The 15,010-nt window shown below is 42.3% G+C and overlaps 1 protein-coding gene across 1 annotated transcript in view; it reads right to left on the minus strand.

Annotated features, from left to right (window-relative positions):
- TRIP11 (thyroid hormone receptor interactor 11) overlaps positions 1-15,010 on the minus strand; it is a 58,172-nt gene that overhangs the window by 42,100 nt on the left and 1,062 nt on the right. Inside the window, exons 2-7 of the mRNA XM_066628447.1 lie at positions 11,155-11,231; positions 10,339-10,449; positions 8,022-8,300; positions 6,596-6,664; positions 4,759-4,924; positions 2,114-2,437 (exon numbers count right to left, since the gene is read on the minus strand). Of these exons, the coding sequence (XP_066484544.1) occupies positions 2,114-2,437; positions 4,759-4,924; positions 6,596-6,664; positions 8,022-8,300; positions 10,339-10,449; positions 11,155-11,231 (1,026 nt within the window). The remainder of the gene's footprint in view (positions 1-2,113; positions 2,438-4,758; positions 4,925-6,595; positions 6,665-8,021; positions 8,301-10,338; positions 10,450-11,154; positions 11,232-15,010) is intronic.

Here is a 15,010-nt window from a genome sequence, read left to right on the forward strand (position 1 = left end):
CCTCCCGAGCTAGCGCGGGAGGCACCTCGGGAGAAGGGGACTTTTGTTCCCTCCCCCCAAGTAAGGTAAGCAGCCCCGCAACAGGGATACTCACTTTACCACTGACCAAAAGGCCAGCAGTAAGGTAAAGGCACTCATGTAGGGCGCACAGCCCTACACGAGTGCCCTGGATCCTGCAGACCAGAGCTCCAAGGACCCGCCTCCCATCCCTCCCATAGGCATGCCTCCAGCCCACCCCCTTCCCCACGTCACACCTCCCCATCACGCCTCCTCCCCGCCCTCTCTCTGTTCCCCGCCGGCCTCTCCCCTCCCCGGAACGCCTCCTCCCTGCCCCCGTCCCCGCTTGCTATGCTGCTGCTTGGCGGTCTGGGAGACCACCAAGCCGTGGAAGCTGGGCAATCACCCCACACTAGACCAGCACTGGCCGGCGCTGAGCTAGCACGGGTGGGAGCCCGGCAGTGAGGCTGGCAAACGTGCCTTACAGCACATTTGTAACAGTGCTCGGCAGCATGGAGCCATGCCGCTGAGCACAGGATTGGGCTTTTAAAGAGCTACTTAAAATGTTAAGCATGAACATAATTATTATTAAGTTAGCAATCAATACTTTTGTAGTGTAGACCAGCGTTTTTCAACTGCTGTGCCGCGTCACACTAGTGTGCCACGAGGCTGCCTCAGGTGTGCCGTGAGATCAGAGCAGACAGGCAGCAGCCACGCACGCGGGGGAAGTGGCTGCTTTAGCCTTACGACCAGCAGAAGGGAAAGGAGCAGGTAGCCAGACAGCAAAGGGACTGGTCGCAGCTGCTTTGCACCTCCTGCTGTTGCTTGCTCCTGCTCCTGAGCGAGACGAAGGCTGCAACCTGATCCTGATTTACCTGGGAGTAAGCCCCATTGACTATTATGGGGCTTACTTCTGAGTAGACACGCCTAGGATTGGGTATTAAGTCCTTGCCTCCTCTGAGTGCCGATTGGGTGACCAGAGAAGCTTGGAGGAGGTCCCGGGTGGGTGGAGTGAGTGAGAACGAGGGAGTCAGGAGCAGGCAAGCAGGTATGAAGGGAGTGAGTCTGCTGAGGCCACCAGCCTAAGAACTGGCTGGCTCAAAGGGTCCTGGAGAGTCCCTTTTCCTTGTCACAGTTTGCCTGCAACTCCCCAAAGCCACCTTCCTTGCACTGCCTTTTGCCTTTTAGGGGAAGGGTATTGGGCTCCAATCCTCTGCATACTTACCTGGGAGTAAGCCCCATTGACTATAATGGGGCTTACTTCTGAGTAGACATGCCTAGGATTGGGCTTTTGGTCACATTTCTTTTTTCTTAAATACAGGAGCAGGCAATTGGCACTTCTCCCCACCCCACTCCCTCCCACAGGCACATTGCCCCCCAAATCTCATAACTGCAGTCAGCACCTCTCTTACTGTCTCTTACCCTTCACTCCTCCGCACCTTCCAAATGTTCAGAATCACTTGCTTCAAGTTCTATCTTCCCCCCACTCCAGCTGAATCCTGTAGTTGTTTTACTCATGTCTCTTCACTGCCCCTCACCCCACAGCTCTCCTATGTGCTCAATCTGACCTCTCTTTGCCAGCACTTTCTCGCATAACACTTTAATAACATTTTCATCCTTTTCACAATCACATATCCTTTCCTTTCCAAGCTTCTTGTGAGTTTCTTTGTCATGTAATAATATTTGTATTAATTATATTAACAGTTAATTGTAATGTAGTGATTTAATGTAAGTAAAAAACTGGTAGTGTGCCTTGACAATTTTAGTGCCTTGTCGGTGTGCCGTGAGCTGAAAAAGGTAGAAAATGGCTGGTGTAGACAGACATACCACATGTTTATACATTAGGTGGGGATCCAAAGAACTACACACGGTACAGGTACTGTTCAATTTTCCCCCTTTGGGCAGCAACCCCTGCACATCAAAAATCAGGGGGAATCAGGGGCAGTATTCCACAGAGTATGTGGAGATAACAGAAGAGAAAATTGCCAAATCCCATTGTACGTAGAAATATTTTGTGTGTGCTCACAGGCCTTTTAGGTGCCCACTCTCAACGTTTGCCAAAAATATTTTTATACAATAGACACATTATAACCCTTAATTCCCAGTGGCTTCATACCAAACAGCGCTTGCTGTAGACGGAGCACTTCTCTCTGCAGTGATTCTGCCTCACGCTCAGGGACTTGTGCCTGTGTTTTCAAATTAGACTGTTCTTCAGAAAGAGAAGCCTGGGATTTACTGAATTCAGATTTCAGTCTTTCGTAGTCCTTTGTTAATTGACTTTTTTCCATTTTTACCAATTCAAGTTCTTCTAAGAGAACATTTTTCTCTTCTTCTGCTAATGCCAATTTTTGATTTACACTTTTCATTTTATCTTCCATGGATGGTGCTGTGGATCCAGATTTACTGCTCTGTAAGCCATCTTCAGAAGAAGTGTCAACACCTAAACAAAACAGTATACTTACAACAATATCCAGTAATAACAGCAACAATAATAATATTTAATGCTATTAAAATATTGCTTTTCCCACACTTATCTATGCAACAGAAAAAATGATTTTAGAAAAATGCTTTTACAAGAACCAATAATGCAAAAAATAGTTAATGTACTCTTGAGTCAACTGTAAAATTAAAACTGAGGCTGTTCTGCAAATATGGTTTCTTGAGTTAATAATTATTCTGAATGGGAAATCTCAGTTCCACAGAAATCAACAAATATCTTAGTTTTCAACTGCCACTCTGCCAAAATCTCACTAATATTTAAGCTAGTTTTTTGCACTTCAAAAGCAAATTCTGTCCAGATTAGAGGTACAGGTTGAGTCTCATTATTGACTCTTTCCCAGAACTCACTTGGATAGCAAAAATCCAACTATAGCAATCAATTTAAAAAACAAAGTCCCTTTGCTCAGGTGATTTAAATACAGCCTTGCTGACCTTTGTGATGTTAAGATAGAGTCATTAAATCATCCAACAATCAGTCTCTCTCCAGACACTCAGAAAGGATTATCTTTCTTTCAGGGAGAAGGGAGATGGTCTCTTGGAGAGAGAATGATGGATTGTCAGCTGGCTGCCCTCTCTCTAACTATTGCAAAGGACTGTTTTCCTTTAATTTAAAGGGTCCTTCTCATCCTGTTGAAATAAAAATCTCTACAACAGTAAGAAGAGCATTTTAAAGGTTAAGAAAAGTAAGAAAAGCATTTTAAAGGGGTGCATTTTTCCCCTTCTCCAGGATCAGCACATTCCTTCTCATTTGCAGGGAATCTGTGTATAACAAGGTTGGACCTGCATTACTTTCTTAGAAGTTGTCAGACATTATCAGCATGAACAATCAGCAATGTAATTTTGACATTTAATGTTTCAAATTCTAACTTAAATCTTCCAGATTGAAAATCACTAAAAATAGTAATTTATGTACATATTTAGCAAAAAAAAAAAAGAGCCATTACTACAAAAGTGTAATCTTTAATACTACTGAATTGTTAACTTTGAACAACAAATTGAAGAAGTAGGTTGCTAGCAATAAAATTACCAAGCAATTTGTCTCTAAGGAAGGAGAGAGCAACTAATTCTACCACTGGGCCGCTCTGAATGGGATGAATGTTGGAAAGTGGTCTGCCAGAAATCCTAGGCATATTCTTTTTCCTCACCTCAGAACTATGCAAAATATCTGGGAGAGATCCAAATCCATATCCTCACCCAGCCCAGGCCAATCGCTATCTCTTAACTTTTCTCATAAATAATTAAAATGAAAAGAGATAACAATAAATGAATATCAAAACTGGGGACATGAGTTGATGCTGACAGATGGATCTTGAATTATGACAAGGTTATCAGATCCAGTTAATAAAGGTTTAGGAGCTTCTTTATTACAAAACACCCAAATAGCTTGTTAAGTCATGTCTCTATCAACAGCTAAACAGGAATTTCCAGGATGTACAGTCAACAATTTCCAAACCAGGCTAGTGGAAAGGGTGTGTCCAAAGATGGGCAGTCTACATGTAAGATCTTTAGTTATTATGGAAATCAAGCCTTGAATTTCAACCTAAACACTTGAGAAAGGATAGCATTATAAGAATTTTGGTGTGGAGTAACCCAACTAAATATTAAGAACATAAGAACAGCCCCACTGGATCAGGCCATAGGACCATCTAGTCTAGCTTCCTATATCTCACAGCGGCCCCACCAAATGCCCCAGAGAGCACACCTGATAACAAGAGACCTGCATCCTGGTGCCCTCCCTTGCATCTGAAATAGCCCATTTCTAAAATCAGGAGGTTGCGCATACACATCATGGCTTGTACCCCATAATGGATTTTTCCTCCAGAAACTTGTCCAATCCCCTTTTAAAGGCATCCAGGCCAGATGCCGTCACCATATCCTGTGGCAAGGAGTTCCACAGACCAACCACACGCTGAGTAAAGAAATATTAGAATGCTGTTAACAAAATTCACAGCTGAGAAGTTATTGTGACTCTTTTTCTTGACCTTGACTATATTCTTATAGAAAAGTAGGATCTAAAGATCAGAAACAGTAGTGACAGCTGAGGGAAATAAAAACAGCACATCACTTCAATTTGGGAAAGTAAAATAAATTTGTCCAACAATAATTTCTATAAAGACTGCAACATGTTCTTTTTTGGGCAACACACAGGTAGAGGTGTTCTTAAATGTGTTTTTTTTCGCACATTTTGTTCCCCCCCCCAAGAGGAAAATGACATAGAGGTTCAACAAAAGGCTTATCAAAAAATTCCCAGTAAAACAATACCCTTCTGTAACTGATCCTCAAGTTCCTCTATTCGTTCTTCATATTCACCCAGTTCTTCTCTATGACGACGGCTTATCTCTGCTAATTTGTGACGATGTGCATCCTGTAGCACTGACAGTTCATGCTGATGTTCATCTATTTCTTGACTTAAGTTCTGTTTTAGCTCCTAAAGTGTGTAAGTTATTGCACAATGAAGAGTCAGTACACAAAGTGATTTAAGAACTTTGAAAGTTCTGTTATTCATATTCTATTATCCTTAACAATAATAATAATAATAATAACTTTATTTTTACCCCGCCTTTCTCCCCGAAGGGACTCAAGGCGGCTTACAACATATTAAAAACAATTTAAAAACAAATAAAAACATTAACACATCATAAAAAACAGCAGTCAGAATAAAAAAAATAGGTAAAAAGAGCATAGAGCAGCAACAAGTCATAAAAGAATACAACACACAATGTTTCATATAAGACACAGGAATTATGTAAGCTTTCCAGTACAGAATATCTAAATGGGTTTATTTAGAGACTGCCACTTCTTCATTAAAACAGAGCCAAACTGCTGTAAGACTCCAGGCAGACACCACAAACTAATTTATTTGCCCTAAGAGAATGTCCAAGAAAAAAATAATTATTAATAAATCTTTTTGGCTATTTGCATTTACAGTGGGTCCTCCTTATCCATCGGCTCAGCATTCGTGGACTGGAATATCTGGCTTGAGGGCCTCAGAGGACCTCCAGATGTAACTGAAAGTGACTTCTGGCCTCATTCAAGATGTATTCTGAAGTGGGGGGAGGCCAGGTACAGCCCCCAGATAAGGAGCTACATCAGCGTTGCATGCCCACCCCTGCAGTTTTCATTCTCTCAGATTCAGTACCTGAGGGGGTCCTGGAATGGATCCCCCACAGAAACCTAATTGTAAAAATTTGTACTCCAGCTTTCTCAAAGTGATCCAAGGACATTTACAACCAACAACTGAAGCAAGTAAAAACAACTTTCACAACAATGTAACCAAACACAAATGAAAATCAACAACTAACAAAAAAAACCAGCTGATACTGAATATTAACGGTATTCTAGGGGATTGCATTATTTCAACCATCTTTCCTACTACACTGTATGGTAACTAATAAAGTCAGTATCATATGTAAATTGCCTTAAATATGACTGAAAGGCAATTTTACTGAAAGGCAATTTTAAATATGACTGAAAGGTAGAGATTTTAAAATACTACTACACTACTACTGCTTTTAAAACAAAATCACTGTTCTTTAGGCAAACACCTCAAAAGGTATAAGGTATAACTTGTATAATCCAGGAGTCTCTAAACTTTTAGGCCAGAGGGCCACATCAAATATCTGGCATGGTGTTGAGGGCCGGAAAAATAAATTTTAAATAAATACATTTGAAAGCCTCAGAGGGCCTAAGGCTTTCAGACAGCCCAAAAACATCATTTCTGGTTTTTCAAGAAAACCAGGAAGGGATGCTTTTAGGCCTTTAGAAGGCATTCTGAGGGGAGGTGCATGGCCTCCCCGGCCCTCAGAACACCCTCCTTACGCAACTGGAGCACAGCTATGGTCACATTCAGTTGAGTGGGCCACAGGCTTGCAGTGGGTCGCATCTGGCCCCCAGGCCAGTGTTTGGAAACCCCTGCTATAATCAAATGGTATAACTGCATCTGTTTTAAAACATCCAAAGAAAAACCTGTATTCTAATTCTTATTCTAATTTATTTTCATGCTCAACTTTAATCATAGTGTATAGGTTCTTTATGATAAACACTACTTTACACAACTGAAAATGAACTGTAAGAGAAGAGCAATTCATCAAGCTCTTACCTTTATAATATTTTGCAATTTGCATATTTCATTCTGATCTGTATTATTTCCTCCTTGTGGTTTGGAAAACTAAAAAGGAAAAAAAAACACACCTATTGGTTTGGAAATGGCTGAAAGATGTTTAGCAAAACGGAACATCTAAGGGCAACATCTAGGGCAACTAAGATGATTGCTGGGCTGGGGCACCTTCCTTATGAGGAAAGGCTATGGTGTTTGGGCCTCTTCAGCCTAGAAAAGAGACGCCTGAGGGGGGACATGATTGCGACATATAAAATTATGCATGGGAAGGATAAAGTGGATAGAGAGATGCTCTTTACACTCTCACATAACACCAGAACCAGGGGACATCCACTGAAATTGAGTGTTGGGAGAGTTAGGACAGACAAAAGAAAATATTTCTTTACTCAGTGTGTTGTTGATCTGTGGAACTCCTTGCCACAGGATGCGGTGATGGCATCTGGCCTGGATGCCTTTAAAAGGGGATTGGACAAGTTTCTGGAGGAAAAATCCATTATGGGTTACAAGCCATGATGTGTATGTGCAACCTCCTGATTTTAGAAATGGGCTATGTCAGAATGCCAGATGCAAGGGAGGGCACCAGGATGCAGGTCTCTTGTTATCAGGTGTGCTCCCTGGGGCATTTGGTGGGGCCGCTGTGAGATACAGGAAGCTGGACTAGATGGTCCTATGGCCTGATGCAGTGGGGCTGTTCTTATGTTCTTATGGAAGGGGAGCATGATCGCTCCACTTTCACTTTTGAAGCTGTGGGAAGCCCTGCAGAAGGTCACGCAGGGCTCCCTGCACCCCCGGGAGGCTGCAGGAGGCTCAGGTACGTGTAGCCAAGCCCCTGCAGCTCCCTAAGTGGCGCGATCCTGGGGATTGTGCCGCTGCCTTCCCCCAGCACCTGCTGCCTCCCCTTGCCCCCACAAGGACTTAGAGTGGTTTTCTAACTCCCAAAGAGTTTGAAAACCACTGGGTAAAGAAGATCTACAAAATCAGTGCAGCCCAACAAATAGAAAGGTAAGAGAATCTACATACAAATCATAGCCAAGACATCAAATGCCCTTAGACAAGTGAACATCTCCCAGCAAGAATGCACCCTGCAAATTATTATTAATATTTATATACCAGTTTTCAATAATCAAGTTCATAAAGTGGTTTATACAACAAAATAAACAAATAAAAGGAGATAAGTGAAAAAAGATTGCACAGTAGGCAGTATGACAGCATTCTGAATGTATTTTTTCTACCCAGTTTTAAAAATGGAAATGAAAAGAACCAAAATATCTCTACATCGAGAGTGAGAAATAATGGGAAAAGCCAAGAAAAATGCTCACAAATTCCTGACCGTCACTAGGGTAACCTGCTGAATGAAAAAAAATGCATTATAAATTCAGCGTATTGGTCATACAAAGCAGTGACCCACCTGTGCAATTTTCTTCCAGTGGTCAACTTCAGATTCAAGTCGAGAAACTTCATTAGACAATCTGTTTATTTCTTGCTGGGACCAGATTACATCTCCAAAGTCCATATCATCTCCTTGAAAACTGGGAGAACTATGTCTAACCACAGGTACAAAGGAAGCTGATGTAGTGGTTGATGGCAAGACACCAGCTCCTAATTGTGCTGACTGTGCAGCTGACTGAACCTTCAGCAATTGCTCCTGCAGTGCATTCTGCCTACCTTTAAGATGGCTGATTTCCACCTAAATATATACAGAACAGAAAGTACAATTTTAGTTATGAGAAACAAGTAATCTCAGAAGTTGATCATACTTTGCACCTTACAAATTGATTGTAACATGACTACTAAAAGCATTCTCATCCAATATACAAGGGCAAAGGGACTTTGGTAATTGTTCTAGTAATAAAGAAAGAAATACAGGGCCATATGCTCCTGTCCAACATACTCATGTGCTTCATGTGAATGGCCCTGTGCTCAGACTACTAAATACGGTAACCATTTCTTTTTAAAAAACTGGAGGGAAGGGGAATAATACACCTTGACTGTCCATGTGCAACACCTATGCCACATGTTTTTGCTGCTGCCATTGGGTTAGTTTGTCATGACAAAACACAACTGAAATCAATGAGATAATTGCAGCCCAGTCCTGAGCTGCCCGGGACGCGTGGCTGCAGCGGCACCGAGAATAGCTGCTGCCACATCCTGCGCGCCACAGCCTGCCGCGCGCGGTGCCTCTGGAGAAGGGAACTTTCATACCCTTCTCCCAGGTAAGGGAAGCAGCCCCGCAATGGGGCTACTCACTTTACTGCAGACCAAAAGGTTGGCGGTAAAGGCGTTTGTGTAGGGCGCCGAGCCCTACACGAATGGTCAGGATCCGGTGGAGCTCAGCTTCACCAGACCTCCCTCCTGCCTCCCCGCTCCCTCCCCCTGGCACGCCTCCAGCCCACCCTCTCTCCACCCTTCCCACACACACACCCGGACCGCCTCCTCCCCACCCCCGCTTACCGTGCCACAGCTCAGCGGTCCATGAGACTGCCGAGCAGCAGAGGACGGGCACCCGCCCAGCGCTAGCCCTTACGGCACGTTTGCGACAGTGCGCTCCGGCAGAAAGCCAGAGCACCAAGCTCAGGATTGGGCTCTGAGTCATTACTAATTTAAGTACTATTAAATTCAATGGAATGTAGGAATCTTGACTTTTAAGAGACATCCTATTGCCTTTTATCCAAAAGTGCCTTGTACAAGTACAAAGACACTCCCACTCACACATGGCAAGTGTCCCAATTTCTGCTAACTCCCACCTCAACTTCAGGCACCTCATTCTACATTGTTTTGGAGGATCCACTAATCTTCGAGAGTGGGTTTCAGGGGGGCACAGGGACTGCAGTGAGAGAGGCAGAGAGACGCGTGCTACTTTGGATACAAAGTTCTACTTGGGTTACTTTGGGTACAACCTGTGATCGGATCCTTTCATTGATTTATGTTTTGTTTTCTAACCCGCCCTGAAAATGCTTTTACACGGAAGGTGGGATATAATTGGTAAAATAAATAATAACCGATGTCATGACTAATGATGGGCCCTTTCACTCCTCCACCACGGGAACAGATCTTTGGCTTGGGTAAATGCCTGCACCATGTCAGTCTCTTTGAGAAAATTGGGACAAACCTAAAATAATGTTGACATCATATTTTTTTATACTTCTGTATCCCAGTGTAATTACAGCGATGTCAATGAAGCAACTCCAAAAGTCTATGAAGAACTAAAGCAACAATTATCCCTATTTTGAGACAGGATGGCTTGGGAGTTGGACTTCGACCTGGAAAAGCCAGGTTCAAATCCCCACTCAGCCATGAAGCTTCCTGGGCAACCTTGGGTCATTCACTAACTCTTAGTCTCACCTATTTCACAGAGTTGTGAAGACAAAAAGGAGAGAAGAAACTATGTACACCACCTAGAGGTCCTTGGATATTTAAAAAAATGTGAAAAATATGTTGCTCCTCCACATTACCATGAATGAAGATAGGCTATCTTGCATTTCAGCAGATGAGACAACATAAATAAATGCTCAGCAATCTGAGACAATAAATAATGTGCAAAGAAGACTTCAAACACACGATACTACATAATTCACATGAAGCGTTCTTGATATTTCATTTCAATAATAGAACCAGTGGAAGAGAAAAAAAAATCTGATGTAACTTATATACAACCTTAGGTTTTCATTTTCTTGCTATAAGTTACTGATAGAGTGAATAAATCAACATTTTCTATGCAACTGTACCTCTTTCTGCTGTAGCTGATTCCGATATTCCACGGACAGTTGTTTTATTTGAAGCTCTGCTGATTCAAGCTTTTCTTCCAGATCATTACAAACTTTCTTCAACCTCTCATTCTAAGAAAAAAAGTAAATTTACTCTTCAAACAAAAAATCCAAAATTCAGCTCAGTAATTTACTGTAAATACGTTAAGGAGACAGAGCCCAAGCCTATGCATGTCTACTCAGAAGTAAGTCCCATTATAGTCAATGAGACTTACTCTCAGGTAAGTGTGGATAGGATTGCAGCCTGAGGGCGCAATCCTAACCCCTTATGTCAGTGATTTCCAGCACTGACATAAGGGCAATGTGGCTCCAAGGTAAGGGAACAAACATTCCCTTAGTTTGAGGAGGCCTCCGTGAATGACACCCAACTGCAGGATGCAGTACATGTCCCATTGGCACCGCTATGCCAGTGCTGAAAAGCACTGACATAAGGGGTTAGGATTGCACCCTAAATTAAAGACTGTTTTCAAACCCTCACTTGTGCAAGTACAGTTTTATGCAAAAGAAGAAGGAGAAATATTTGTCAATTCCCTCTTCCTTCTCCAGCCTTGCAAACAATATTGCATCTGTGTCCTCACAACCTTCAGAAGTGAGTTTTTTTTACATCCAGGGAACTGAAAGAGGGTCCCTAAATCACTGGAAAAAAATCACACCCCTCTTGCATGAGAGTAAGATAGAACTAACACAAGAGAAGATTTTGAGTTTATAATCCTCAAACAGATGTATGATTTTTCAGTATGTTTTAACTTTTCCATACTAAATTCTATAATCTCTTACCTCTGACCTCAATGCTGCAGGAATATTTTCTACACCCCTCAGACTAGAGTTAGATCCAGGGAAATCTGCTGCAGTACCTGAAAAGAATAAGAAGAGAAACATATTACACAAACCAAAAATTATACTACAGAGTACAAGTACCTATTTGAACACATTTTACACTAATAAATTAAGAAATGACAATCTAAGATAAATATGAGGGACTTCAGCTACAAAGACTGCTGCTATGGCCCTTAGAGGAAGTCAGTGGTCCTTTAAAAAGACCCAAAATAGCCAACAGTGACAAAAGTTAGGATAAGGACAGTTTTTTTCGAGCATCTGCCTGGCCTTGACTGACTCGGAATATCTAGCCAGTAGAAAGTTAGACTGCACTGCTGATTAGCAGGAGTATCAGGAGGCTAGGAACAGAATTGTAGTCATAATCATCACATGTGCCTCCATTTATCCTAGGGACCCTGAAGTTAACCAGCTGAAAGGATTATCAGTATGGTCACCCACAACATTAGCTGTGAGAGAGGACCCACCACTTTCAAGGTGCACATATTCTCCATTTTTAGGAGCATCATTTTTTGAAAGAGTATTTCTCTGGATCTTCCATGGGAGGCAGAACTAAGGGGGACTGCCTCTTTGAACTGTCATTTTGGGTCAGTGTGAACAAGACTGTTCTCCTATTTCTACTTTGGCCTTTTGGGATATTCAGTGAGAGGAAATCCCTGATCAGAAAGGATTGGGGATACTCTTGTCACACTACAATGTGTTCTATTGCTGAGCCTGGACTGTTTTCTGTTGTGAGAGCAGTGAACATGTGGAATGAATGAGCTAGAAGAGGGCACATGATGAACTGAGGTTAGGCCACGTGTTGGAAGAATAAGGGGGTCCGCGGGTGTGTGTTCCAAGACTAGTGGTAGAATTGCATAGAGAGCATTACAGTAGTCCAGCCAGTAACTAAACTGATGAAAGTAACTAAACTAATGTGGTTTCAGAAGAAACACAGTCTGTAAGCCAGATAAAACTGGTAAAAGTCACTTGTGCATCAAAGCCATCTGTGCATCTAAGGTAAGCAGCAGGGGCATCTGCTCTTTCTGGGAGACAGCAAACGAGTCCAGAACAGATTGTACAGCAATTACAATGCCTGATCAATAGCACTTCTATTTTGTCTAAATTAATCTTTAAAAACTGTTATTCATATAGACCGGGGTACCCAAACCCCAGTCTGGGGGTGATTTGCAGTCCTCGGGAACTGCAATCCAGCCCACAAGGAGCTCCCAGTCTCCAATGAGACTTTGGCCCACTGGAGATTTGCTGGAGCCCATGCTGGCCCAACATGACTGCTCTCAGCACGAGGGCCGTCAAGCGAGCAGTGGGCCAACGGCTTCATCTGCTGCTTGCTGTTTCATGTTTGTGAAGCAGTAGCGGCAGTGAAGAAAAGGCCAGCCTTGCTTTGTGCAAGGCCTTTTATAGGCCTTGAGCTATTGTGAGATATTCATTCATATAAGTTCCATCTCTATTATATTCATTTATGTAAATTTATTCAAATTTTAAAAGTAAATTAATTCTTTTTTTCTGGCCCCTGGCACAATGTCAGAGAGATGATGTGGCCCTCCTGGCAAAAAGTTTGGACACGTCTGATATAGATTTAACTTCTGAAAACTTGATAGTCAAGTCATTACAAATTCTAAATGGAGACATATGTACTGGAAATGACTGTACGTTCCTATAGTAGATATATTCTACATATTCTTATAGGAGACACCTGAAGTACTGTGTGTGTCACAACACTTTACTGGAAGAAAGATCATCCCTGGAATCTCACTATTGTTTTACATTTAAGTGGGCAGTGACACTAAAACTTTACCACAACATTTGAACTTTGCCTTCTGAGTGTGCAGTACAGACTTTGGCAATCTTGCATTTTTTTAACATGATGTCTGTTCCACGCAAACAGCTCCTTGTGAGATACTGAAGTGATAAACACAAGAGTCTTGTACTTTAATTAAAATTTATTGTAATGAACAGATTTCACCACTCCAAAAATTATCACCAAAGCTGGTTCCTCATTGTAGCAGTGGTATCAGGGGTTGGCCAGGTTAGACACTGGCTGAGGGGCCACACCAATCTGAGGCCCAGGCTGACCCCTGACCCTTATAGCAGTTGTAGTGCCCACAGTCCCATCAGGGGATGGAGGGGCAAGTGAAGAGGTTTGTGCCAGGGCCTACAGCAACCTGGCATCTACCCTGACTCTCAGGCACATTAGGAAGGAAAATTCTTTAACAGTTAACAACACAGGAAGTGTATGACAATGGAAAGGGTATGTTGACACAAGTCTAAAACATTTGACTGAAATATAATTTCAGCAAGCAGCCCAATAGCTTCAGCTGGGCCCTGTGCTATCTCCATTAGGTACAGGGAAGCTGTGGTGGGAAAGGTCTGTTTGCCTTTCCCTTCTGATTGTGGGCTTCCCAGAAGCAGCTGGTGGGACACTGTGGGAAATAAAATGTTGAACCAGATGGACCTTTAGCCTGAACCGACTTTTCTTATGTTCAAGGTGCATAAATTCCTTCCAAGAATGCATAGCCTGGATTTTGTTATTGGCATTAATAATATTCTTTCTCAACCAACAACTTCACCTGTCATTATTAATGTTTTTCTTTAGGTAGTAGCTAAAACTCATCTCCCAATTTCTATCATGTCTCAATGAGAAGGTTAGACTTTCTCACATTTATTCCATTTACCTTGCTCCAGGGCAGCACTGCAAATACCAACTCCACTGCACTAGATTTCTTTGACCAATATTAACTATCTGTATCACATCAATTTTGACAGGTCACCTATGAATATAGATGGTGGCAGGAGCACCATCTTTCCAAAACACTCTGTCATATCCCACAACTAAAAACAGCCAAAGATCATTCTATAGTGGTCACTTCTCATAATCAGCACACATGGAACTCCTCCACACATAACACAGTTCCAGCATAGATGCCACCATACAGAAAAAACCAACCATAACTTACGCATACTGTCCTACACAAAGCAGTCTCATGGTTTGTTTTTGTTTCCTGTGGGAAGCAACAGCCAACTGGGGCCTCGCACTGCAGGTATGTACTATAAAACAGGTATATATGCTTTGTTCACTAAGTACAGTGAAACTTTGTCACTCCCCTGTGGGGGCCTCAGAAGGCAGGCAGTGCTATGGGGGTTGAGGCTGCCATGCTGTCCACACCTTCCTGGGAGTAACCCCATTGACTACATAGGGCTTACTCCTGAGCAGACAGGAGTAGGCTTGGGCTCTGAGGCTGCCACACTCTCCTGGGAGTAAACCCATTGACTACATGGGGCTTACTCCTGAGCAGACAGGCGTAGACTTGGGCTCTGAGGCTGCCACACTCTCCTGGGAGTAACCCTTTCTGTCTCTCACTGCCATGATGCACAACACACTTTAAGGCTGCAATCCTATGCATGTTTTCCTGTGAATAAATTAAATAAATTAATAATAACTGCCTTGAATTAAAGTCAAAGAAGTAATCCAATGATCAAGAAAGGCAGTATACAAAAACCAATTGTTGTTGCTATTATTGTTGTTGTTAATAATAATATATTTTCACAGTCAGGTAGGTGTTATTAACCAGTTTGCTTTATCCAGACATAGAGTCCTTCCCAAGGACCTGGGGTGCCTGGTTTTTATTCTATTTTGATATTATAAATACCATTTTAGTAGTAGTAGTAGTAGTAGTAGTAGTAGTAGTAGTAGTAGTAATAATAATAATAATAATAATAATAATAATAATACTGCTGTAAAAAGATTGCACGTACCAACTAAAATAAAAGCAAGAGAAGGTACAGTTATGTCTGGTGT

Source organism: Tiliqua scincoides, chromosome 1, assembly GCF_035046505.1.
Source record: "Tiliqua scincoides isolate rTilSci1 chromosome 1, rTilSci1.hap2, whole genome shotgun sequence".
Taxonomy (NCBI): domain Eukaryota; kingdom Metazoa; phylum Chordata; class Lepidosauria; order Squamata; family Scincidae; genus Tiliqua; species Tiliqua scincoides.